This window comes from Ictalurus furcatus, chromosome 26 (genome assembly GCF_023375685.1).
Source record: "Ictalurus furcatus strain D&B chromosome 26, Billie_1.0, whole genome shotgun sequence".
NCBI lineage: Eukaryota > Metazoa > Chordata > Actinopteri > Siluriformes > Ictaluridae > Ictalurus > Ictalurus furcatus.
Window position 1 is genome coordinate 17,116,143 of NC_071280.1, and position 25,927 is coordinate 17,142,069.

General features: G+C 43.1%; 2 protein-coding genes across 3 annotated transcripts; both read right to left on the minus strand.

The window, feature by feature from the left end:
- Positions 1 to 1,472: 1,472 nt before the first annotated feature.
- On the minus strand, positions 1,473 to 16,972 carry xpo1a (exportin 1 (CRM1 homolog, yeast) a). Of its 2 annotated transcripts, XM_053616045.1 has the most exons (25): positions 15,999 to 16,971; positions 14,141 to 14,270; positions 13,186 to 13,287; positions 12,206 to 12,278; positions 11,641 to 11,702; positions 11,454 to 11,498; positions 11,170 to 11,351; positions 10,995 to 11,043; positions 10,688 to 10,807; positions 9,647 to 9,775; positions 9,392 to 9,550; positions 8,948 to 9,145; positions 8,663 to 8,801; positions 8,239 to 8,420; positions 7,996 to 8,152; positions 7,753 to 7,916; positions 7,122 to 7,256; positions 6,802 to 6,985; positions 6,475 to 6,581; positions 6,095 to 6,289; positions 5,601 to 5,769; positions 5,328 to 5,462; positions 4,180 to 4,339; positions 3,847 to 3,943; positions 1,473 to 3,382 (listed from the first exon to the last, which is right to left on the minus strand). In XM_053616045.1, the coding sequence occupies exons 2-25, from the start codon at positions 14,264 to 14,266 to the stop codon at positions 3,236 to 3,238; spliced, it is 3,216 nt and encodes a 1,071-aa protein (XP_053472020.1). In that variant the 5' UTR covers positions 14,267 to 14,270; positions 15,999 to 16,971; the 3' UTR covers positions 1,473 to 3,235. The 2 variants fall into 2 exon arrangements, with proteins under 2 accessions (XP_053472020.1, XP_053472021.1); XM_053616046.1 differs by having other exon boundaries at positions 14,141 to 16,972.
- A 597-nt stretch (positions 16,973 to 17,569) lies between these two features.
- On the minus strand, positions 17,570 to 25,797 carry fam161a (FAM161 centrosomal protein A). The gene is made up of 7 exons (XM_053616049.1): positions 25,337 to 25,797; positions 22,987 to 23,249; positions 21,550 to 22,818; positions 20,981 to 21,148; positions 19,601 to 19,700; positions 19,347 to 19,498; positions 17,570 to 18,543 (listed from the first exon to the last, which is right to left on the minus strand). Exons 1-7 carry the CDS (start codon positions 25,481 to 25,483, stop codon positions 18,093 to 18,095), a joined length of 2,550 nt encoding a protein of 849 aa, XP_053472024.1. The 5' UTR covers positions 25,484 to 25,797; the 3' UTR covers positions 17,570 to 18,092.
- Between the last annotated feature and the right edge of the window lie 130 nt (positions 25,798 to 25,927).

The following is a 25,927-nucleotide window of genomic DNA, read 5'->3' on the forward strand; positions in this document are numbered from 1 at the left end:
CAATTAAACCTCTGGCAGCACATTTATAAACCGTCATCATCGCAAACGAAGCTTAGAAAACCGTTAACTAAGAATTCTGTTCATTTGAAGTCTGCGTCACATTTCTGCCACTGAGTTCACTGTTTTCAGTGTCAGAGTGTTTTTCTTCTCTCTCGTCATATATTTTGGTTCGTTTCTATGAAAAGTTATTCAACACTCATGACGCAAACGTGGTTCCATATGGCTGCACGAGCTGAATATACCCCCAGTTGTAAGACTAGGCTGGATGTAAAATGCACCTTAGCATTAATACCTGTACGACCAGCTAGGCGGAGTGCTATGTCAGAGACTAAATCTTACCCCTGTTCAAAGGTAGGTGTAAAGTGAAAAGTCTTGACCAGTTTCCAAGGTGAAAATAAAAACAATAGCACGTCTAATATCCAGACTACACGAACAGCGGGCTTTCAGGCGCGGAAGAGTAATGAAACCGCACCAATCCTCTCAATATATACTGAGATGGAGAACTTATTGAAAGATTTCCTTTTGCTTCGAAGGTCTTTCCATTTGTTCTTCGTCGATCCTTCGACTTCCTAATCCACCCTCTGCTTCATAGACTGCCGCAGCCATCATCTGCCAGATATCTTTTTTATTATTAGTTATGGTATTGTTTTGTTTACATACTAAAATATGCACAAACTACCCGGTCCAGGGTGTACCCCGCCTCGTGCCCGATGCTCCCCGTGACCCTGAAAAGGATAAAGCAGTATAGAAGACGGATGGAAGGATGGATGGAATATGCACAAACTTACTCAGTCATTTCTCTGAATGTTAAAACCCTCTTAAACCTCCCGTCAGGTCTGTTTTGCATTCCAGTCTTCTGGGTTTTCTAAATGAGTAAATATTTTTTTAACGGGGTTTGGATTTGACACGCAGCTCATGACAACAGTCACGACGACAGCAGGAGGGTTTTAAGAGAAAGCGGTTGGACTGGGAAACCAGATGGACAGAGAGGTTTTGCGCCATCTAGAGGATGATGCTTTTAATCCCCCAGATGTACAGAAGATAGAGTGCGTGAACAACGCCACTCGCATGGCGGCAGGAGCACGTACACCTTTTACACCTTTAATACAGGACCACTGATGTATTCAAACCAGCGCATTGATCCACACTCGTGCTTGGTCTCAAAGCCGGTACTACCGTGAGATACTGCGAGTTCTAACGCAGTACAACGTCTGAGGTTATCTTTTTCATTTTAAACTTTCGTTGAAATAAAAATATACAACCAGTTAAACCCATCTAGGGCCAGAATCTGAAAAAGTTGAAGATTTGCCTGGAATTCGACGCACGAGCATCCTACCCACTATCAAGTTTAAACCCCCCCCCCCCCCAAAATCAGCATTTTATTCCATTAGACACACCATCCAGAACACACAGCTGTTCCTCAAGATTTACACAAAAAAGCTCAGAGAATTCAGCATGTGAACTTCATCGAGGGCTAATGGAGCCAATCGGCTTTACGTTGCGGTTAGATGAAACCAAAGTCACTTCCTAGCACGGCCTCGACATTAGATTTAAAAAATAAAATGAAATAATGGGGGCTGCAACTTAAGAACAGCCATCAGACTCGTGAGGGGAAATGTGGTGGCGATCATTGACGCCTTGTGGCTGTTTTACAGATGGTAGTCCACAGGCTCTTACCCACACTGGTGGCATAACAACCTCCGCCGAGTACTGGGATTTTTTTTAAGTCCGATACCTGGTCATAGAAGAAGAAAACAATCCCAAGCATACACTATATGACCAAAAGTATGTGCACACCTGCCCATCACATCCACCTGTGGTTCTTCCTCAAACCCCAAACTTCTTCCCCGAACAGCTCACTAACGCCGTTGTAGCTGAATGAACACAAATCCCCACAGCAACGCTCTGAAATCTAGTGGAAAGCCTTCAAAGAAGAATGGAGCTTAATTTAACCGGGGGTTGGGTGGGGGGGAATAAATCTAGACATACAGGTGTGATGATCAGGTGTCCACAAACTTTTGGCTGTATAGTATATATTCAAATCAACACAAACATGAGTACAGGTAACAGTCAATATTTTGCCAATCTAGATATGAACCTTAATTTAAAAAAACAACAACAAAAAAAAACCAACCAACTTGTGGTCTAAATTAAAGTCAGTCCACAAAGCTAAGAACATAAGTGATTTTGAAACGTTGCACATGGAGATCCTCTACAAGTCTAAGATCCTCTAGGAGTGTGAACACACAAGAAGCTCATACCATTACACTCTCCAGGGGAGGGTGCCAATAATTTTGAAAGCAGCACTTGACCAAAATGAAGTAACAGAGTGTTCCTGTACATATTTAAATGGTAGTTAAACATTAGGCAAAATAATCTGTACAATAATTAATCAAGACACAGTTTTTTTTGTGTTTTTTTTTGTAAAAATATCCAACTTTATGTTCCCGTAGTACTAAGACAGTGTTATAAACAGGACGATATGAACAAACCCTTCATCGCCGTTGGCAACATCTGCTTCGAGTCCGTTTCATTCTGAACAAACGCAGAGCGAGAACTGGAACGGCGCCGCATCCCTCCCCACAAACACGCGCAAAAAAAAAAAAAAGGAAAGAAAAAAAAAAAACCATAAGCCCAAAACAAAACATATGCAAAACTGAAAAATAAAGGTATAAAAAGGACAATATAAAGCAAAGATGAAAGAAGAAAAAAAAGAGCAGCATCTTTCAGTTCTGAACGTCAGCCATTACATTCAATTGCAGTGCCATTCCTCTTTCCACGGGTCACTCCTCTTCCTGTCGTCTCTTCATTAACCTGCGTTAATTCATCTATTTTACAAATGAACAAACAGACCAGTAGAGTTGATGGGAGGTGGAGCTTAAATTAAATTGTCCTCGAATGTGTGAACACGTTATTATGTTAGAGGAAACTAAACTAGACACACCCAACACAACTTATTAACATGGGAGTAATTACAGTGCACCAGTTCTCTCCTTATTTAAAAAAAGAAGAAAAAAAAAAAAAAAAGGAAAAGGAAAAGTGGGCGGGGACTCTGATGGTACATGGGTGGAGTATTGGACATTTGGGAGATGGTTTAGTCGAAATTTACACTCCTCTTCCATCTTCATCCTACTGCAATCTCTCTGTATGTACACACACACACGCACGCAGACACACTTTTGTTCGCGGTTCGTTCCTTCCTGCGTCCGAAAAGCCGCTCCGGCGCACGCGGAGCTCAGTCACACATTTCCTCGGGGAGTTCGTGAGGGTTGAGGATTCCCGGCACGGACATCTGGAGTTTGTGTTTCTCCTCCTGAGCCTGACGCAGCGACGTCTCTCGCTCCTCCAGGAACAGATCGCTGGTGTCCTCGCCGGCAAACTCCTAAACACACACACACACACACACACACACACACACACACACACACACACACACACACACACACACGGTCAGTGAAATAAATACGACTTCTTAGAGAGCAGGAAATAAAAGACACTGTAAACAAGACCAAACAAATCAAACAAATCTCATCAAATATCCAGCACAAGTACTCGCTGGTCTGAACAGGAATCTAATCTGATCAGTAACGAGCAACCACACCTGCTATCTAAATTTATTCAGTGTCTGTCTCGTAGATGATGTGAAGATATAATATCAACGTTAAGATCAATTTGATCGTAAAATCGGTATCGTATCGAAGCTCTGAATGAAAGCAGCTCATGAGATGTTAGACTCTGTTCAGACCTGCAGTTAAAGGGAGTCATTGGTGATCGGATCGCCAAGTGAACGGGGTTACGTTTGGAGGTGGTCTGGGGCACAAATGTATATCAGAGTGTAAGGGATACCTTGATCTGCACCAGGAAGTCCCGAAGGTGCTCTTTGAAGGCAGGGATATCCTGATTCAAGCTGAACAGACCGGTTACGAATACTTTCACCTGTGCACTGGAATGGAAAAACAACAGAGTTGCATCAGCAGTGTAGCGGACCACGCCCGGTAACATCCCTATAGCAACCGACACATGTGCTGGGAAAAATTACATTCCAAGATGTTTTCACAATTTTATTTATTTATTTCTTTTAAAGAAAAGAAAAATCTGTTATATAACAAATCTCAGAATTAGACCCGCCCCCCCCCACCCCAACCCCAAAAGTTGCATTTGTGCAGGTGGTGGTCTTACTCTTGTAGGTGTGGGAAGGCAGTTTTCAGCAGGTTGGCCACATATTCCTGTACGTAGACCTGGTTGTTGACGGGGGTGCTTGAGTTCAGGGTTATGCTGATTTTCCCCTCCTCGACTAGGTTAAACATGTAGGCCAGGATGGAGGCATGCATCGTCAAACCTGGAGGGATTAAAAAAAAAATATATTATTTGTGTGTGTCCACACCATATACACTACAAGTCAAACATTTACACACACTCATTCTTTATTTTTATTGTAAAATGTGGGAAATTAAAAAAAAAAAAGTCATCAAAACTCTGGAGTAACACAAATGGAAGTATAAAAATAATAATCTAAAATAAATCAAAATAATTTAGTTTTTTAGCATCTCCAAAGTAGACGCCCTTTACGCCAAGAGTTTCCAGAGATGTATTCCTGGCGTTTTCTTGAGCGATTTCTTGAGGAATTTCCCTCAGATGATTTTTAAACAGAATTACAGGAGTTCACACCGACGCTGTATTCTTATCGGCTGCTTTTCAGAAATATTTCACTCCGAGTCGTCCGTTTAAAAATAATATATTATGTTTTCTAATGAAAGAAATTAATACGTTGGCACGATTACATTTCTGTCTACAACACCGATTTCAAACATTTACTCATACACCTTCAGATCAAAAGCTTTTTAAGATCACAAGAAATATTTCAGTCGAGGGTGTCCAAACTTGTGACCGTTGGTGTAGTTCAAGCCACACCTCCTTCACCGACACCAAAATGACTTGGATTCAAGATGGACGGAGCTCTAAAAGCATCCTAAAAGACTGTGTGATGACTTTAGATATGCAGTTTTTTTTCCCCCCCCATAGGAACACTTAATAACCAAGCTGTTCCTTTAAAAAGAATGCTCCAACCCATCTAGTTAGCTTTTTAAATTTTTTGCCATTTCATTGTTTAGTGCGGTTTAGAATAACCATAAACCATCATGACATTAAAACACTAAAATTGATCATCGAGTGTTGTTTTTTCAACTGGTTAATAATAAGCAAGCCACAATTTACTCATTATTATACCACTGAGGGCTTCGTGCTCATTTCCAGTTACCAAGTTTAAAAAAACAAAAACAAACAAAAAAAAAAAAATAGAAACACTCTGGATTCGCCCTGTCGCTCACCCGCCGTGTGGGACGTATCGGTGACGACGGAGAAGATGTGCTGCAGGATGTCGCAGAAGAACGTCTGATAGAAGCTCTGAGCTGCAGCCTCCTCCTGGGCCACGTTCTGCAGCATCGTGTAGAGAATCTGCAGACCTGACAGGGAGACGACGGGAATATGGAGCAGATATTAATATGATTCATTATTAATATCATCATCATCATCATCATCATCAACCGAAAGGGTTTTCCTCCATTCACATGACGACGTCACCGAGGACCTGACTCGCGTACCTGTGTCAGCGACGTTCCTCATGGTGTGCTTAAAGGCCCAGATGATGGAGTCCAGCACCAGTTTGAACTGCGCCGGCGGGATGGACAGAAACGCAGGGAAGCAGTGCGAGTTCACCGCCTGCAGCAGGTAGAAGAAGTTTGTTCTGTGCTCTGGGAACTCTTCGAAGTCCTGGATAAAAAAAAAAAAAAAACAGAAAATGTTAAACATAATTATTTGCATAGTAAACGTTAGTTATTATTCAGGTGTGTTCTGATTTGATAGATTTAATCGGTTTTGAACTTAGACTTTGAGTGTTTCTGCTCTTTGGAGTTTGCAAAAATCATTTTAAAAGCTTAGCAGTTCAGAAAGAAAGGAAAATAAATAAATAAATAAATAAATAAATAAATCGGATGGGTATCGAAATGGACTGATATTCAAAGTGTCTGAAAAGAAAAGGTGGTATCGTGATATAGCCATAGCTAGCTGATGCAACATATCCAAAAAGGTTCCTGACCTTGTTGATCATGTTTAAGGTGCACTCAAATACAGCGTCGAAAATCTTGGGGATTTCCGCAGTAATATGGGCTGCGAGCTTGTTGACGATGGTTGCCATGGTGCTGAGCACTTCGGGTTCTCGAGCAGCAGGGACGTTCCGCTGATAGTCGATCAGCACGGCCTCGAGCAGAGGGGGAACAAAGTTCTCCCCGACCTGAGCACCAGACAGAAATAAGGGTCAGCCTTCAGAAATCAGCAGTACAGAAATGGCTGTTCTGAGCAGTCGACGTGTTTTCGTTTTTTTACTACAAGGAGTTAAAACACAAACGCTGAGCTGTATAATATTTTACTGATTTATTTACTGATGTATTTAGCAGTGTTGTATTTCGAGTCTCGTACCATCTGGGGATCGTTGGAACGGCTGACCCAGCCCGAGATGAGCTTCAGAGTTTCTCTCTTCACCGTGCGCATGCTCCTGATGAGAGGCTGCTTTGTTACCATCTCACCTAAAGAGAGAGAGAGACAGACAGATAGAATGAACTAGAGATAAGTTTGTCAGCTTTAAGATGTTCACTGTATAGGGGTCTAAACATCTAAACACAGTCTAGTCACACAAGCACTCCCATTAGTTTTCTGTCTCTCAAGCCAAGCTAAAAGTTGAGAAAATAACCTTCAGATCTGGAAGATGTATGAATGAAAACCAGATCTTTAAAGACTGCTGCTCACCGTTGGTCTGGATGGCAGAGGAGATGTTCTCGCTCAGACACTTGTAGACGTTCAGCATGTCTAGATAGATGCGTCCCAGCTGCACCACAAATGGGTGACCCACGGCCTTACACGCCCTCACGTTAGTCTTCAGGATGCTGCCGAGCTGACGCACCGTCTCCGGGTCTTTCAGGATGTCCACGTTCTGACAGAAGACAAAAACGTCAGCCATTTCAAGCAGGACGGGGGACCCGATAGCTTTTTTTTTTTTTTTTTTTTAAAAGCATCTTAAGGGTTATAAGTGACGTACGAGATGTAGGCTCTGATTTCCCCAAACTCACCTTGGTGGCCTGCTGGATGATGCTATCCCACACCTGGTTGGGGAGCAGCATGTACTTCTCTATCAGGTGCTCCTGCACTGCCTGGTCTGTCTGAGCACCGATCATGTAGCCTACAGCCTCGTAGAACGTATGCACCTACACAAAGAAGGGGGGGGGGGTTAGAGTATAGAAACAGTAAAAGGAATTTCGAACTGTACTGGAGCGCCTAAATGAACGTGACCGTAATTTCCATGGAAACAGGAAGTCAGGGTGGGACATCATATCAAGTGCACCTCCCCCTTTTTTTAAAGCAGCCAGTAGCATTTAGCTTACCTCACAGCCCAGAAGTTAAGCTGTACTCAACAGTTAGTACAGTGGATTGCTATTGGAGGCGGGACATTTCGGTTTCTCGAGAGTGTTTGATTGGACAGAAAATCTTATCGAGAAGCCGAAGTGAACGTGTATATCGTCTAAATGCGAGTTTTGTCGTCATTTTGGAACGCACTAACTTATAGATAATCGGTTAAGGCTTATTAAACGTATTCATACTAACTAAAAACCACAAAACTTTTAAAAGATGTAGATTTCAGTCGTATATATACACACATATATAAATAAAGTAAACCCAAGGCGTCGGACGTTACACACTGACCTGCTGCGGCTGCAGGTCACAGATGATGGTGTTGATGTTATTAAGGATCTCGTCAATGAAGGGCATGACCTCGCCGACCTGCACCTGAACAAAATGCCTCCTGCACTTCTGAGCGATCTTGATGAAGGTGTCGCACGCCATGTCCTGCACGCCGTCATGCGTCTCTGCGAGACAAAGCAAAACCCGGTGAGCGTCCGAGAACATCGCGTGAAAGCAGAGTGCGAAGCGTCGTGCTCAACTCACCGTGCATGAACTCAAACAGCTTGTTGACGACAGTCTTGAGGAACTTCCAGTGGGCACGGAGGAACCGTGGGTACTGCCCTACAATGTACATGATGTTGGAAGCGATGATGGCCTTATTGTCTTTCCCTCGCTTCTGCTCGCACAGCCCCAGCAGGTCCTGAAGTGCGCACACATACACACTCAGATAAACACATCTACAAATACAAAAAGTTCAACTGATCTGTTCACACCGATTGAAGTCACCTTAATGACCGTGACGAGGAACCGTTTCTCATCCTCCTCGTGCATGGCTCCGCTGATGGACCCGATGGCCCAGCACAGCGTGTTCAGGTTCCTCCAGGACCACTCCGTACCGTTCACCTGGTTGTGCAGCTTCTCAGTCATGATCCTCTCCGTATCCGCGTAGTCCAAATGGGTCAGGTAGACTACAAACCATGAGCTAAGCTGTGTTACGTTCTCCTTTTTAACATGTTTAAAGTGCAACATAGGAACCCTGTCAAATTCCCAGAATCCTTGAAATCTTTCTAAGAACCATTTATGGAACCTAGGAACCCTTTAAAATTCCCAGAAACCCTGTTCTGACACCTTGAAATCTTTCTAAGAACCATTTATGGAACTTTTTTCACTTGCTAGTCACGATGAAGCCCTAATTGGACATGCTGCTCACCGAGTGTCTCTCTCATGTTCTTGTAGAGGTTGATCGAATCCGTGTCCTTCATGAACTCCCTCACCACCTCACCCTGATCGTTCTCCACCACCAGCACCTCCTCCGGTTTAGCCATGCGGCTCACCATCAGGAGACGCACCTGCCGGAGGTAAAGCGCAGCGTTACTACCGCACTCAACACACACACGTAAAATAATATCTGACGTGACATATAGAGTGTCCATTACAATCGTTATCGTAGTCCACAGCCCTATCTGACGCGTGTTTGAGAAAGAACGAGCCTCACCTTAGAGAGGACGGGCAGGTACAGGTGTCTGCGTGGGGGTACATCAAAATGCTGGCTGCCAGACAGCAGCGGTGAGGTGGAGGTGCTGAACGGACTCTCCCTGTACAGCTCGGCTGCCAGGTGGTTCCAGTACTCCAGACAGATCTTGAAGATCTCCGTCTCCTCCACCTCTGACACGAGCAGCATGTAGTGGAGAGCCTGAGAAGAACGACAGAGAGGGGTGGAAAAGAAAAAAATATATATAAATAAGTAAATCTCCACCTAGTTTTCTGTGGAGTATGGAGTTAAACACCTAGAGCAGGGCTTCCTTGAAGTACCAATACCCTGCTGATCCAACCAATCACCTAATTAACTTCCTGCTACATTACTTCATAATGAAATCACAATTATATCTATTCAAAAGTGTAATTTTACCTATTATGCTTATCAAATGTGTGTGTGTACCTCCATGAGTGTCTCCCGCAGGTTGGGCCTCTTCTCGATCAGCTGCCCATGTTCTTTGAGGAAGGTACACAGGAACAAGCTGAGGTTCTGGATGAAGTTCTGCTCGTCGTCTTTCCCGTTCGAGTACGCCATGCGGATGTTCGTGTTCAGAGGCAGCATCTGTCAATCAAAAATCCAGACATTTCACTCATGACCATGACCACCCCCCCATTCCTTATACAGCCAGACACAGGCAGGGTCTTGAAAGTGTGTTACCTGTTTGAGCTGCATCATGGTTAGCGTGAAGAGGCTGACGAACTGCTCCTCGTACTGATTGACGCTGACGCCGGCGATTTCCGTCAGACACTTCAGAGTCACGTTTCGAAACATCGGAACGTTCAGAAACTGAAAAACAAAATTTAAAAAAATAATTAAAAAACACACACACACTACATAACACCACAGAACACCTTTACCCACATGGCAGGCCACACAGAGCGAATAACGCGTGTGTCAGAGTGCCAGCTTGACCACCGTACTGGTAGCAGGAGGTATTTATAGAACAGCTTGCACTCTATTATGATGTTCCTCTGGTTCTTACGCAGTTGCAAGCATCACCAATGCAAATGCGCCTTTGTGAGAGGATGCACGTTCGTAATATGAAGCTTAAATAAATAAATAAATAAATAAATAAATAAATAAAGAGGAAAAGTTTTCATCGTCATATTTTGAAAGTTCAGTTTATTACACATCAAAAGGTAAACTATACTGTGAAACCATTTTAGGAGCCGTTTCTGAAAACCCAGGAACCCTTTCAAATTCCCAGAAACCCCATTCTGAAACTGAAATCTTTTTAAGAGCTATTTACAGAACCCAGGAACTTTTTTCCCCCTGTAACTTAGGAGCTTCCATAAGGCAAACCAGGAACAATTTTAGTTTGATGGCCGCAGTTACAGAAACCGTTTTGGTTCCTGCCCCAGAGTCACGAACCAGGACATTGATTAACTGACTAATAAGACTTTACAGACATGCCTGCCACTTATAAAAAGTAAATATAGTCTTGATAGGTGAACTGTACTTTAGATAAACAATAGCAACAAAGTGGATGATTTCCAAAACGCTTTGTTTTCCTTTCTGTGACAAAGAAAAAAAAAAAGAAAGAGCATTTTTTTAAATAGAATGTTTGGGTTATTTATTTATTTATTTATTTATTTATTTATTTTAATGCAGAATGGTGGTAATGAATAAGTCTGTCATTCTTGTTCAGGTCTAGGTTGGGTCATGGTTGCGAACGGCCTAAAATCGCTACGCCGTTACCTTATAAACCAGGGTGCTGATGAGTTTGGTCTCAAAAATGTAGCCCAGAGGAATCCAGTTCAGGAAGCGCAGGAGGGTCTCCAGTGTGGCGTGGACCAGTGGAGCATTCTGGGAATTTTCCTGGGAGAGAACAGACGAGAGCAAGGTCACAAATCCCCATTCAGCTACTGATTATTAATAATTTCCACCATTCCGTCGCATAACAGTGAACGGAAATAGACACACTATTCCGGTACTAATAAGGATTTAGAGGGATTTGTCGCATAAAAACCTATATGTGTATATATATATTTTAAAAAATCCTTACCATAACAAACTGGCAAAGCTGAAAAATCTGGGAGAACTCGTTGCACATACTGCAAGAGAACATTAAAAACCTTAGATCTTTGAGAAATCCTAGATCAATCATCATCGCTAAGCATGGACCGTGTAACACGGACCGACCCACCGTAATCCGTAGAGGACTTGTGACGTGACAGTACCTGTCTTTCAGGTGCTTGGCTTTGACCTGAGTCATCTGTCCACTGGAGAAGTCGAACACCTCCTCGCTGAGCAGCTTCAGGATGATCATGTTGTTCTGGCAGAGGCTCTCGCTCGTGCGACTCGCTCCCACAATGTCGCTGATGAACGTGGGCCAGTGCTTCGGCCACTCCTGCTTCAGGATCTGGGGCGGGGTGGGGGCGGGGCACACGTGTTAATAGGGATATTAACACACATCGCATTACTTCTTGTTGAACTTGTGAAAACGCACAGCATGATGGCTCACCTGCACCAAGATCATATTCAGCTTTGCCAGGTAAACTCCCTCTTTCTGAAACAGAAATATCAGTAAACCGTGTTGATATGAATAAACGAGTACATACACCTCACTCGTGTGAGTATCGTCTGAAGCTACATCCACAGAAGTCAGTGAGGACGGAAATTAGACGCGTTTCGACATTAGAAGCCTTTACCTCGACTACAGAAGGATCCGAGGACGTCTTGATAATCAGCCCCACGACGTACTTCTTAATTCCTAAGAAAAATGGAAAGAAAGAAAAAAAAAAAAAAAGTATTCCTTACAGCTGTAGAGCAAATATTAATCGAGATAAAACAACTGACGTGATTTACAAATCGGAAAGAAAATACGGAAAATCAGAAAGAAAAGTGTGAGATTCCTGCATTTCATTTAGTTTTCCATAAAAACAAAATTTCCTTTCTATTTAAAAGGCTTTTGTTTCGCTACGATGAGAGTTGAGGACAGAAATGCGGAGGCCGTTTCCAGGTGGGGGCGGGGCTAATTTCAGGGCCAGAAAAAAAAAAATAATAATTTAAGCTAGAAACGAATGCAATGAATTAGCTAGCTAAAGTGTACTGCATGGAAAAAAAATACTGCAAATCTTTGAACTTGTGATAATCAAATCATTAATGTAAGAACATCTGAGCTCATAAATGGCACCTTTAATTGTTCACTCTGGTCACTGTATACGTAAAGAAAAATAACGAGCGATCGTGTGCACGAACGAGAAGGAGTCTTACCTTCACACTGGTGTCTCGGAAGAACTTTCCAGCGTGTTTTAATGACGGTCTCCAGAATCTGAAGGGCGTAATACTGTGAACATCAAAAGTCATGGATTTAGGAGAATCACGGGAGCCCAAAACAAACAAACAAACAAACAAACAAACAAATAAATAAACCACAAGCTAAGGTTGTCACTCGATTCACAAATGGGGTCATGAGAGAAACTAAAAGTTAATAAGCGATATATTAGTCTTTTTCACTATTACTAGAGCAAAAAAACCAGAAATTTCTACTTGTGTGTCTCAAACTGTATACTTATGTACAATCCTAGTACCTTTACTGAGTACCAACCCTGACCAGTTTTCCTATTACAGTCAGCGTTTCATTTTTAAAAACCTCTCATGTCGCCTTCAAACCTACCGAAAGCTCTGTTTTGCGTACCAGCATTGTGGATTTTCTAGATTAAGAAATACTTTTGAACGCAAGGTGTGAGATTTCTAACCGAGATGCAGATCATGACGACAATCACAAAGACGGCGGCGGAGAGTTTAAAGAGAAACGGAGCTCATCGGTCAGGAATGTTTTCTAGTGAATGTACAGAACATACCACACGACCCCAGCGTGGATTAATTTCCTATAAACGCCACAACGCTTCCCCCTAGACTGGTAAATCTGCACAAGGAATATTCATTTGGTTTTTAAGTCACTTACGATACACATACACACGCCACTGACATGACAAAATGCTCCAGGAGTCCTGCTTTATAAATCCGGAGCTTAAATAAAAACGTAGAGTGAGCAAGGAAAAGGGGACGTTTGCACAAAATACTCAGGAAGCCCAGATACAACAGATTCTCTGTTGGACACACGAGACTTTTAAATTGTTTCCCCTTCCAAACTGTTTCTTAAAAAAAAAAAAAAACAACAAAAGAATAAACCAAGAGTGTGTAATTTCTACACTGACGCTGTAAACACATCCACATCCGTCCTCACATACTTTGGTCTTCATGTTCTGAGAGAACTCCAAGATGGTGTCCACTCTGGTCCATGCGTCCGGGTGATCCTTCAAGTTAGTCAGGACTTCCTGTGCCAGCCGTTGCTAGGATACGCAGAGAGCGAGAGAAAGAGAGAGGACAAAATTAACGATCCTTATTCACACGTAAACAAGCTGCTATTCACGAGACGGTGTGACCGAGTGTTCATCTCCAAGCCAGTGTTTTTCAAGAGACGTCAAGTGAAGTGATGCCGTGAAAACGCAGAGTCTACGGTGAAATCAGTCAACAATCTATTTAAAAATATTTTACGGCTAATTAGTGCATGTTCTACTCGGTTATCTCCGTTTTACTTTTATTTTACTCGTATTCCGTTTTTTATCATTGTAAACCGTACGGATAATTGCTGAATAATCAGATAACTGAGCTAAACATCTGTCCGCATTCATTTCCTTAAGTATGTAGCATTATGATTACATACAGTAGGACAAATCACAAAACGCACGCAAACACAAACTCGATCCAATGCAGCGAAATTTATTAGAAGTTTTTGAATTTTTTTTTTTTTTTAAACAACAACAAAAAATAAACGGGGGGGGGGGGGGGGGGGGGGGGGTTGGAGAAATAAATAAATAAATAAATAAAAATTGTGCTCACTAAGGCATGGGAGCGTTTTATATTAAATACCCCCAAGATGATTATAACGTGCAAACTTTACCAAGCGGAGCTTGTGTAGCACGGAAGCACGACAGTGATGCACGAGCACAAATTTATGTTGATATCCAAAATGTTCCACTGTGTGCAAGGGCTTTGGGGAAACTGGTGCGAGCTGCTTAAAAGGTTTCGTTTAATTCACGTTTATCTTCATTATATACTATTCGTGTAAAGTTCTAAAGGAAAAATGCTGAGTAGCTTTTAAAGAAAACCGTCTCAGACAGGTTTCGGGATGTCGAGTCTTACCTGAGAGCCGACATCGTAGTACATGGAGTTGACCACGTTGTCGAGCAGGTTGATGTCCAGCTTTTGAGAGAAGTCCAGCAGCTGCCGGGCTGTATGGTCCGCTAACATTGTCATATCTGCTGGCATAGAGCTGTGGGGCGGTCACGACAGAGCAAAATCAAGATCTGATGAAAGTCTAAGAGTGTGTGTGTGCGTGTGTGTGTGTGTGTGCGCACATATAAATAAAATTCAGGGTGTCATCCCCTGGGTGTCCATTTTTTTTTTATAGCTAAAGCCCTATTTGGACGGGATTACATTTACACAGCGTCCTTGGGTAATTTAATATTTTACAGGTGCTGCGATGTGATCCGTCCTCCTCTGAGAAAATGACAAGTGTTTTTCACAAAAACTCAGCAGCCATCTTATAACTTTATTCCCGCCCGGATACACATACACACCGACGCCTCCGTGACTGCTTGGACGCCATGTTGTGTTTGAAGCATGACCGCGTCACACAAACATCCGGGTTCGTAGAAAATACAACCTGCAAGAAACTTGCTCCTCATGGGGTCATTTTACTGTCTGGATGCGAGAGCTTCCACCCGATAAACTTACGTCTGAATAGGGCCATTTTGTTTTCTTTTCCTTCCCGCCTGGATACACGTCCGTGATTTTCGACGCAGATGTCGCAAAAGACGCATCAGTAGGACATATCGAGTAGCCCCTCCCCCTTTCCAAATAACCACAGCTTTACCTCACAGTCCAGCGTTAACCCGTACTTGACGGCACGTACCATAGACGCGACGAATTCAAGCCATTTCGTTCTTCTTAACCAACTTCTACGACTCTTATAACGCTCGGATTCTCGAGCGCGTTTGCTTGGGCAGAAAATCCGACGAGAAGCTTAAGTGCAGGATGACGTTATCGGAATCCGTATCGCTGATCGAGCGAGAGACAGACCGTACGTTTTGAACGTATGTATCGTCTAAACGCAAATTGTTTTGGAGCGCGCTCTCTTATGGACGACCTTAAGGCTTATGAAAACATATCCGTACGAAAAGCCACGAAACTTCCTTTCTGATTTCATGGGGACTTTAAACTCTTCCCGAAACAGCAAACGCACGCTTAATAATACGAGTGGACCCTCAGCTATACGCTTGGTTCGGACCGTTAAACCTGGACTACAGTCCTTACACAGGAAACGACGTGAAATGTATATTCATATATGCACAATATCATCGACTAATAATGACTCGTTGAGGAATGACCTGCTGATTGGATGTGAGAGGAGAAGTGTACATAAAAAAAATATATAAAAAAAAAAAAAAGACTATTATTACAGACGCTGATAAACTAATCAGACCTAAATAGGGGTGTCAGAAACCACATCATGCCTGATGTGACCGAGATACTGAACATCTCTACACATCACGTGATGCTAATCTGGTGGCCATAAGCTTCCATGGCTTGTTAGCTACATTAGCATGGCATCTTCAGCACAAAACTAAAGACCACACACACACACACACACACACACACCAAAAAAAAAAAAAACACACAAGCACTAATTAAATGCACTTGAGTAAAAGTAATAGAGGGACGTATTTCTGCACGTTTAATTTTTGGCCTAAAAGGGTTACTAATTGTTTTCTGGAACATTCCAAATGACTTGCAATTAGTCCAGCACAACTAATCAACTCTTTTTTCCCCTCCATAATGACCTGATAAACTAATTAGTCAGTTTTATTCACTCAGCATGTCATACAGTAACTTTAACTCCGTTATGATGCACACAAAGATTTCACAATCTTAATTAATAAAGTAACTTATTTTCCCACCTCAAATATACAACATGTATTTAAAGTCCTCACCGACTTACCTGCTTTTTTTTTTGCTTGTTTGATTTAAACAAAACACTCCTCTTTGTGTTGAAATGAGACTCGGGCGTGTGGCTGCTATCGCTTTAAAACTTAGAAAAATTCAAATAAACCGCAAGTTTACAGGAGTCCGTTTATCTCATGATGACGCGGTAGCAACGTGCTAGCTGCTAGCTAACGAACATACCCAATTAACTTGATCCACACGGGCAACGTGATGATAACCAGCTGCTTAAATAGATAGCGATTTTAATTCTTTAGCAGACCGAATTTATCGTATACATTAAATAAAAAAAAGAAACAAAAAAAACAACAACAGCAATGCTAACTAGTTAGCTAACACTGAATGATGTTTCGTCTAGCGATTAGTCCGAGTCCAGAAACAGCTCGCGTGACCCTTGGTACAACTTAGCCTAAGTGCTAGTGCTAATGCTAGCTAGCTAATGTCACTGATTATAATGCCTGGAGTTGCTATGCTATCTCGCTAGCCAGCTTCCCGTGGTCTTCAAGCACAAATTGAAGCAGGGCGTTAGTTTATTGTTGGATCTATGTCAGGATTTAAAAATAAAAAAAAACCCAAGCAAAAAAACACGTAAAGCCTTGAAAGAGTCTGTTGAAAACCAGCTCTTCTCTCAGCTCGTGGATCAAACAAACCCAAGACCGGTTGAAACCGGTTCAGACTGGGATATTCCATCTCGGTTTAGTTTTCAGCCCGTAGCGCCGCGTAAAAATTTGGACTGCATGACACCGCCTACGGTCTCATCTGATTGGTTGTGCGCGGCGACGCAAGGCGGTTCCCTGGCAGCCGATTGGACGACAGGGGCGTCGCTCTGACTTCGTGCCTCGTGCAGGGCGCGCGCGCGCGGGCTGCCTCCAAGACCCATGCATTGTCAATGCGGTGTGGGCTGGACTGAGTTAGCGATGGAAAATTACTGAGAGCTTACTGTGATGTGCTGTAACTTCTGTGTGTGTGTGAGAGTGAGTGAGTGTGAGTGAGTGTGAAGGAGTCGTTGTTCTGGTCTAAATGATTTTTTAAAAACCGTTTAAAGTCAGTTGTTTTTAAGAGTAATTAATATTTAGTGATTAATATTTCATATATAATATTCAAATTATGTTTGGGTATTAAGTATTTACTTAACTGTGTGTTTATTTTATGGGTACACTTTTGTATAATTCCTGGGACCTTGTATTATACATCCATCCATCTTCTATACTGCTTATCCTACAGGGTCACAGGGAACCTGGGACCAGGGAGCATGGGGCACAAGGTGGGGTACGCCCTGGATAGGGTGCCAGTCCATCGCAGGGCACACTCACATACACACTCACACACTACAGACACTTTGGACATGCCAGTCAGCCTACCATGCATGTCTGTGGACTGGGGGAAGAAACCAGAGTACCCAGAGGAAACCTGCGCAGCACGGGAAGAACATGCAAACTCCGCACACACAGAGCAGCGGCGGGAATCAAACCCCCAGGCAAACGTGCTAACCACTAAGCCACTGTGCACCCTGTAGTATACATTTCTTTTCTTTTCTTTTTTAATAAATACACTAATTTCTTTCTTATTCTTATATTTATTAAGCTGGCCCTCAGCCTCATAAATACAATATGTCTTGTGTTGGACTGTGTTATTGCTACCGTAAATCCATATTATTTATCTATCTATCTATCTATCTAGGAAGTAATAGTAGTAGATGTAGTAAATATTGAGTATAGTACAAAAGTAAACAAAGCCAAAGGTCACCACAGATGATGAAGGATGTTTGTCTGAAATGTCCAGTTTCTCTAAAATCTTTGTGTACTACTACCGATTTAACTACATCTGTCCATCCAGCCTCTATCTATCTATCTATCTATCTATCTATCTTATCTCAGGTAACACTTTTATTCAGTAAAGCCAACATGGACACTGACCCACCTATGAAAGATAGCAAATGTTTATTATATTGAGATCTCAACATCTACATGAAGATGAAATAAAAGAATGGATCGATTCATACTCCACCCTTACAATAAATACTGCACCAAAAAAATAAAATCCCAACCATTTCCACAAGAGGAGCTAAAGAGTCACAAATAAAATGGCTCCTTCAGTCCTTATCATCATTCTTTTCTTCTCCTCTTTCCCTTCCTTCTGTTTCTTCACCACTCATAGACTCCTGACTTCCACGTCCGCTTTTCCCGTCTTCTTTCTTCCCTCCATCCGTTAAAGGGCTTGTACTTCTTTTACCGCTGTCACTCGCCCTGCTTGTGTTGCTGTGGCGACTGTGGCTTCTGTCACCGCACCCTTCATCACTTTCATCCCCATCCTGATCATCATAATCATCAAAATCCAGATCGTCCTCGTAGGAACGACTGTCGTCTCCGTCCTCATCGGGGTCACCTTCTTTGTCTAGTTTTTCTCCCTCGTCTTCCTGCTGTCTCTCGTTCTTCTTGTCCATCGGTACGTCTGGTTCATAATCTTCATGATCAGCAGGATAGTTGCCAGGTAAATAATCTTCAAAATCAGCATCCTCCAGATGACAAGCTGTCTGGTCCTTCCTGGGAAAACAAGCAACTTTTTTCAAACTCAAAGGGCTACGCCAATATTAACTTCCATAAGTGCTCTTAACATAATTAAAATCCCCCTGAACTCGAGTATGCAATATTTAAATGGTTACCTCCTCTGGAACATCGGTGCTTGCGTTAAAATTTATCGACACCACCGTTATTCCGTTTAAAAACCACAACTTTCTTAGCGCTTCTGTAGAAAACAGAACGTTTTAGCCACATCGACCCGTGCACTAATCTATCTGGCTACGTAACCTAGCTAATGTTAGCCATGAACAAAAACGATCGTTTGATTGATTATGGTATATTTTGACAGATTTGGCTGCCGTGAAATAAATCCCTGAGAAGACAATAATGTAAATCAAGACTCTGATACTGAAATCGAACTCGTGCCAACCTGTGACAAAACTAGCGCTTATTACTAGCAGTTAACTAGCCTGCTTGCTAACTAACTTGGCTAATGCTGTTAATGATGTGTTATTTGGTGTTATTTGCTCATTTCTCCATTGTGTACTTGTATAGTTTAAAACAAATAGCAGAAAACATAAGGAAGTATTTTATATGTCTACACACACACACACACACACGTACATCACGTATAACAGTAGCAATAGTTGTAGTTAATAAATAGATTTACTGTTCTATGTTTAATAACGTCTCATCTCTACATCTCTAACTGTAGAACCGACTTTTTTTTTTTATACTGTGTGCAAACACGCCAAGTTTTAAAGACAGTGTGTGTGTGTGTGTGTGTAAGAGGAGCAGAGTGATTAACACTGAGAGTACATGCTGACCTGTGTGTGAGAGACCCATGAATCACTGAGCGACCTGAGAGGGTGTAGTCGTGTTCACTTGTGAGAGCTTTACTGTTGACGAAGGCCTCACTGAGACCAAACGCACGCAGGGCTTCAGTATAGTGCTTCTCTGCTGCCTTCTTGGCATTCATCTGTATTACAGATACACACACAAACATCGTCAGCATCATTATCATGATCATAGATAGGTAGATCGGTAGATGGATAGATAGATAGATAGATAGATAGAGCACCTGTGTTACTCGTTCTAGTAGAAGAGGTCTGCTTTTCACTCTCTCTTGAATTTCTCTCATCTCCTCTTGATACTCTCTGCGCCTCTGCAGGTCCTGTTTCCTGTGCCAGCACACACACACAATAACAACAAATGTGTGCCTACAATAAATTAAACCCTTTACTGCATGGTGTTGCCATACGGCAACAATTCATTTATCTCCAATTTTTTTTGATAGGCAATCATGTAAAACTACTATTTTTTAACGTAACTAAAAAAGGGGGCTTTAACTTTGACATAAGAACAAAAAAAAAAATGCCAAGTCACATGACCAAGAAGTTCTGCTCGCTCTTCCTTTTCTGCATTCGCATGGCATCATCTGGGGGCTCTCAAAATGTGACGACTTTTTCAATATTTATGCGAAATTTACTTAAAGTAAAAAAAATTGAAACACTAGATGAGATAAGTTAACATTTATGTTTTGTCATTTAATCACGTATATACATTTAGAGTATTCTGTTAAATGGTAAAATGTAATTTTTGCCGTATGGCAACAACATCTTAGTCGTTAGCACGTACGCCTCACACCTCCAGGGTTCGATTCCCACCGTGGCCCTGTGTGTGCGGAGTTTGCATGTTCTCCCTGTGCTGCGGGGGTTTCCTCCGGGTACTCCGGTTTCCTCCGCCAGTCCAAAGACGTGCATGGTAGGCTGATCGGCGTGTCCAAAGTGTCCGTAGTGTATGAATGGGTGTGTGAGTGTGTATGAGATTGTGCCCTGTGATGGATTGGCACCCTGTCCAGGGTGTACCCCGCCTTGTGCCCCATGCTCCCTGGGACAGGCTCCAGGTTCCCCGTGACCCTGAAAAGGATAAGCGGTATAGAAGATGGATGGATGGCAACAACATGCGATAATGGAACTGTCATATGTGCGTTCATGTATTTAAACAGACCTACATAGCAAAAAAAAAGAAAAGAAAAGAAAAAAAAGACACCAGGCTTCTCTAATAGTATATTTACTTTTTTTTCAAAAACATGCTTGGATCTAGCTTTGTATGTATTTTGAGTGACTATAAATCAAAATGGGGTTGCATTGGTGCAGGAGAGGGTGAAATTTGAATACCGAGGGAAGTGTAGTGTATAAAACACGTTACTTGTCTTGTTTGTATACTGTGCATCTCTAGTACAGGATGTTCTTGGGTAAGATTTAAGCATAAATACTGAAGTGACACTGGCATGTCAAAGATTAACAAGGGTTTAAAAACAACACTCATTTCCATTTTAAAAGTACATCCAGTTACTGTAGGGTCACAGGATGAATTCAATATCCAGGGTAAGTTCAGAGCAATTCACACCACCATCCAACAATACTTAAATAACACGTCGTTCCCAAGCACAGAATACCTGAACTCCTTGAGTTTGGATTCACAAATCTGTGCCAGGGCCACGTGTGGGTCGTTGGCCTGAGCACGCTTGGCTATCAGCTTTTGCAGTTTCCTCTCCTTCTGCCTCTGTTGCTCCTTCCATTTCTCCTCCTCTTGCTCAGCCTTCTTCTTCTGTTCGAGAACTTTCCTACTCAGAAAGGAGAAGATCTGCTTTCAGGACTGGAGCTAGAGGGATGACTTGGGAGGAAGGATTCCTAGGAGGGATGGATGGATGATGGAGGAGGCAAGAAAGCAGGGACACACTCTTGTTGGGATGCTGGTTAGGGCTGGGGGTTGTGGGAGAGTCGGTGAAGGGATCAGGGATCGTGCTGACATATGATTGGTTGAAAGTTGGTCGGGATCTTATCCTTGATCGGCAAGTCTTATTCTAAAACTCCGGATACAGCTACGGGACCGAGGATCTAAGGGGAAAATACGTAAGCGAAGCACAGACCAACACAGAAATTGTAAGACTAGTCAAGTTAATTGAGGGTTGGAAGGTCATGAGTTGGTACGCGGTTTACCAATCACCAGGCTGGGCGCAGTTACCTAATAGCCTCTTGACGTTTCTTGGCTGCGTCGGTAATTTTGGAAGGAAGGTATTCATGGCTCCCAGACAGAGATGAACACACAGAGGACAAAGGTGTTCGAGGTGAAAGTGAATCAAACAGGCATCTAGATCTGCTCTGGCTCCTCCTCTCTGCCTCAGGATTGGCTGTGAGGCGCTCTTTACGCGAGCTGACGTTAACCGTGCACAGCTTGAAGGGTTCGCAAGCTGTCAGAGGTCGAAATTCCCGTTTGCTTGCAAGCTTCTTCTGAAAGCGCCTATAGCTGGCGTCGAAGTCGGGCACCTGGGAGCCGATTCTGTTCCTGCGGTTGGTGCTGTCTTCAGACTGCTCTTCTTTCTGAGCACGGCGTTCACGGTGACGTCTGGCCAGCATGCCGGGTGGCCCGGTGGCGCTCAGGAGCATCTCTGTCGCCCGCATCTCTTTCTTGATTTCCCGGTAGAGCTGCTCTTCTTTATGCCGCTCGCCCAACGCCGCCTCCTTAACCGCACGGGGAACAGGTTTGGCGCGAAATGGGCGCCTCCTGTGCTCCTCTTGCTCCTTAATGGAGAGGAGCATCTGGAGATCCTTCTGCTGTTTCTTGATATGCTCCCTCTCTAGAAAGCTAAAAGGCCTCTGGGTTGCGAAGAGGCGCTGCTGTTCTGCATCCCGCAACTGCCGACGGCGTTCTTCATCTCGCTCCCGCAGTTCCTCATACAGCGGTAGGCGCACATGAGCGGGCACCGCAGTGGCTCGGAACTTGCGCTGGCACTCGGTCAGCTCCTCTAGCTCCCGGCGTAGCTCCTCATTCTCCCGTTCGATCTCCGAGCGAGACCTGATCCCCTTGCGTTTGTTTGCCGTCTCCCGGAGTGTCATCTGGAAAGGCTTGGGCACCGTCACCTGTGGACGCCAGCCTTCCTCTTTTGACCGCTTTCCTTTTCTGGACCTTTGAACTCTGGCCATGGTGTCTGGTTCCACCGTGGTTTGACGGTCACTTGGATGGTTCTCTAGCGACGCTGAGGAAGGTTGCTGCTCACTTGGAGACATTTTGTCGACACAGAAGCCTCGCCACATGTTCTTGATGTGTTCTTTTGGTGAGATGAGAACATCTTTTGTAATGTTTTCATTGACATGGTCACCTCGGTCACTTCGCACCTCATCCATGCAGGTGCTGCTTCTGAGCTCGTGGGCTGAGTGAGCCCTCTTCAGTTTTCCTCCAGTCGTATTGTTTGTCTGATGACACTGCAGCCTACAGCCAGACGCATGCCTCACACTGAAAAAGAAAGACATCCCAATGTGAAGGTTCAAGAGATATCATACATGACGTTCCCCAAGAGATCCCTTGCAATTAGTGAAGTTTTGATGATCAATCTTTACCAGGACAAAGTTTTCAATCCCCAACAACAAATCACTAACATGAGAAAAGAAAACAGGAACTCACAGACAAACTCGGTCATAGTTGCTCAGAGGTGCAGTGCCCTTCGGCTCAAGTTTCTTAAGGTACACGAGCTCGAGATCAGCCATGGTGCGAAGGTGGGCTCTCCTCAGCTGCTCCAGCTTTCTGTAGTACTCCTCATTAGAAAAGTACAGCTCACGCAGGTCGATGTGATCGCCCATTTTACAGCGATCTGTCATCGGCAGAGGGCAGCTAACATTAGCGTGAGCATCATCGGTGACTGGGGCTAATTCAGAGTCAGACTCCACCTGAAAGAAAGATAGACAGGGATCCGAGGTTTAGGTGACACTGGACTTACAGTGCCCCTCCACTAATATTGGCACCCCTGGTAAATATGAGCAAAGAGCGCTGTGAAAAAGTGTCTTTATTGTTTAACTTTTTGACCTTTTGTTTAAAAAAAATTCACAAAAATACTCTGCTCTCATGGATATCAAACAACTGCAAACACAACACAGGTTTATAAAAAAAATATCTTTGTTAAATATAGGTGTGCAACAATTATTGGCACCCTTTTAGTCAATACTTTGTGCTAACTCCTTTTGCCGAGATAACAGCTCCGAGTCTTCTCCTATAACGCCTGATGAGGTTGGAGAATACATGGCGAGGGATCTGAGACCGTTCCTCCATACAGAATCTCTCCAGATCCTTCACATTTCCAGGTCCATGCTGGTGGACTCTCTTCTTCAGCTCACCCCACAGGTTTTCTATGGGTTTTAAGTCAGGGGACTGGGATGGTCATAGCAGGACCTTGATTTTGTGGTCAGTAAACCATTTTTGTGTTGATTTTGATGTATATTTATATCACATTTACATATGATGGTTGACTGTTTATACGGTAATGTATGTTACATGTAGTGGTTAATCAGTTTGTTGTACAAGATGTTAACTGGGAAAAACTCAGGATTATCATAAAGTGATATGAATGAACTATCACCTCTGCTGCTGAGGTGATGTCTGAGGCGATGCTATCGAGGGTCAGTTGGAGTTTAAACTACAAGCTTGTTCTATTGTTCTTGCAGTTCACTTTGCATGCAGCAGAGGGCGCTAAACATCACACATTGCCCCTTTAATCAGGTAAAAGAAAGCGGGGAAGCTCTGTCCACATGGATGTTATGAGAGAGATGCTGCTGATGGCTGTGGATCGTGAAGACAGACGGCAGAGTTCAGCAGGAGTCTGAGGAACGATGACTTCGGGTGGAACGGGGCCTTCGGCAGGACTGCGGGAAACGGAGCCAATCCATAACCAAGGACTGCTCAATGTTTTTGGGAAGGTAGTGTTGGCTGTCGGAAGCAAGCGGAACCCTCCTCCACCACGTTAAATGAAATTCACTACTTATAAGTTATTTTCTTGCATTATAGCTAGAGAAGTATTGTTGAAGTGTCTTTATGGATTTGAATAAAAAAAGGAAAATTTCCTGCTTTTTGTTACACACTTGCCTGTGTGTTTTATTTTGGTGACTTGATTAGTACTTACCGCTCGCCTTGTAGTTATTCTTGTACATGGGGTCCATAAATGCTAAATATGATAAATATATCTCCTTACAGAAAGTTTCACCATATCAACAATTATATGTAATGTAAAAATCCCGAGGTGTCTACTGTCCGAACCGCTGTTATCGAAACAACACCTGACCAACCAGAATGAATTCAACAGAAGTGTGGTGTAAAATGTAATGATTTATGGTGTGATGCGAGTCAAGTCTGTGATCGAAACCCGTCAGTGTTGTAAGATGGCGCCCCCTGCTGGTGACGAGTTATTAGACCTCTACACACTCGCATGTGACCACACGATTAACAGGTTCATCTTTCCGCTACTTGGTAACACCTGTTAATATTTCAGCGTGTTTAAAAGGTGTAAAACTATTAACATGAAGTCATGAATTAAAGGCGCAGTGGGTAAGATTAGTCTTTTTTTCCCCCCCTCCACATTACCGCTCTAATGGTTAAGTTGGTAATATATCAAATGTCTTTGACCCTTTCCACCAGGGTTCACAAAACCCCGCCCCCAGGATCTACAGTGGCCTGTAGAATGCCTAGAAAATGACTAATTGGATGCCCATTCAAACGCAAAGAAGCATGCCGGACCGGAAGTCACTTTTCCAAACGGGTTTTCTCAGCAACATACTACTTTCATCCCGAGGTCATGATTTAAAACATTGTTTATCAGTAGTGTTCTACACATTTTGCAAATTCTTTTTACAAGTACATTTTTTTTAAAAAAAACGCGTATTGAACCTTTAATTAATCATGTTAAGCTTACGTTTTACACTTCATTTTATTTCACTGAAAGAATACGGTCCGAAAACTTAAACCGGAAGTGCCTCACTGAACTCACCTGTTCTCCATCCGTTATTACCGGAGCAGCACGCGCTCTCTCGTATAAAGCCAGCGGGACTTTAGTGTGCGGATCCACCGGTGTTTTCAGACAGGATGTAACGAGCACGTTAGCGCGATGAGACCTGTCCATTTTTTTTTTTATCATTAACAACAAGAACACCAAATTAAAGCTAATCACAAACACGAGCCCTGTTTTGCCTCTCAGTCCAGAAAGGGATTCCTCTCAGGACTCCTTAGCAACGGCGTCGCGCGTGAGGAAGCCAACGGTCCAATCACAATCCCAGTTCCACTCCCTATTGAAGTGCGCTAATTAAGGCGCGTGACAGGCCGCTCAGCGCCCCCTGTAGTGCACCAGAGATACAACAGCAAGGCGTTTGGGATCGAGCCACTCAGGGCTAGACAAAAGAAGTAAATGAGATTAAGCGGATTAATTCTTTTCTCCACCTCAGTCTGATAAAAGCGAACTGTCCGCTCCTTTTAACATAATATACTTTTTTTTTTGTTATGACGACAAAGTTATTCTGTTCTATTTTTGTGCCAAATGTTGAATTAATAATAGGAATAGAATATTAGAATAGAATAATAGAAT

Bases quoted from the DNA above. Each gene is read 5' to 3' on its own strand.
- xpo1a (XM_053616046.1), bottom strand. From the start codon at position 14,266: ATGCCAGCAGATATGACAATGTTAGCGGACCATACAGCCCGGCAGCTG. The intron at 11,044-11,169 runs GTACTGTCACGT...GTTCTCTTGCAG, and splicing joins GCCAAGCACCTGAAAGACAG to TATGTGCAACGAGTTCTCCC. The intron at 6,290-6,474 runs GTACGAGACTCG...TCTGGTGCTCAG, and splicing joins GTTCCAACGATCCCCAGATG to GTCGGGGAGAACTTTGTTCC.
- fam161a (XM_053616049.1), bottom strand. From the start codon at position 25,483: ATGATAAAAAAAAAAATGGACAGGTCTCATCGCGCTAACGTGCTCGTT. The intron at 19,499-19,600 runs GTGCTCTATCTA...TCTGTAATACAG, and splicing joins TACTAGAACGAGTAACACAG to ATGAATGCCAAGAAGGCAGC. The intron at 18,544-19,346 runs GTCAGCATGTAC...TTGTTTTCCCAG, and splicing joins CATGGGTCTCTCACACACAG to GAAGGACCAGACAGCTTGTC.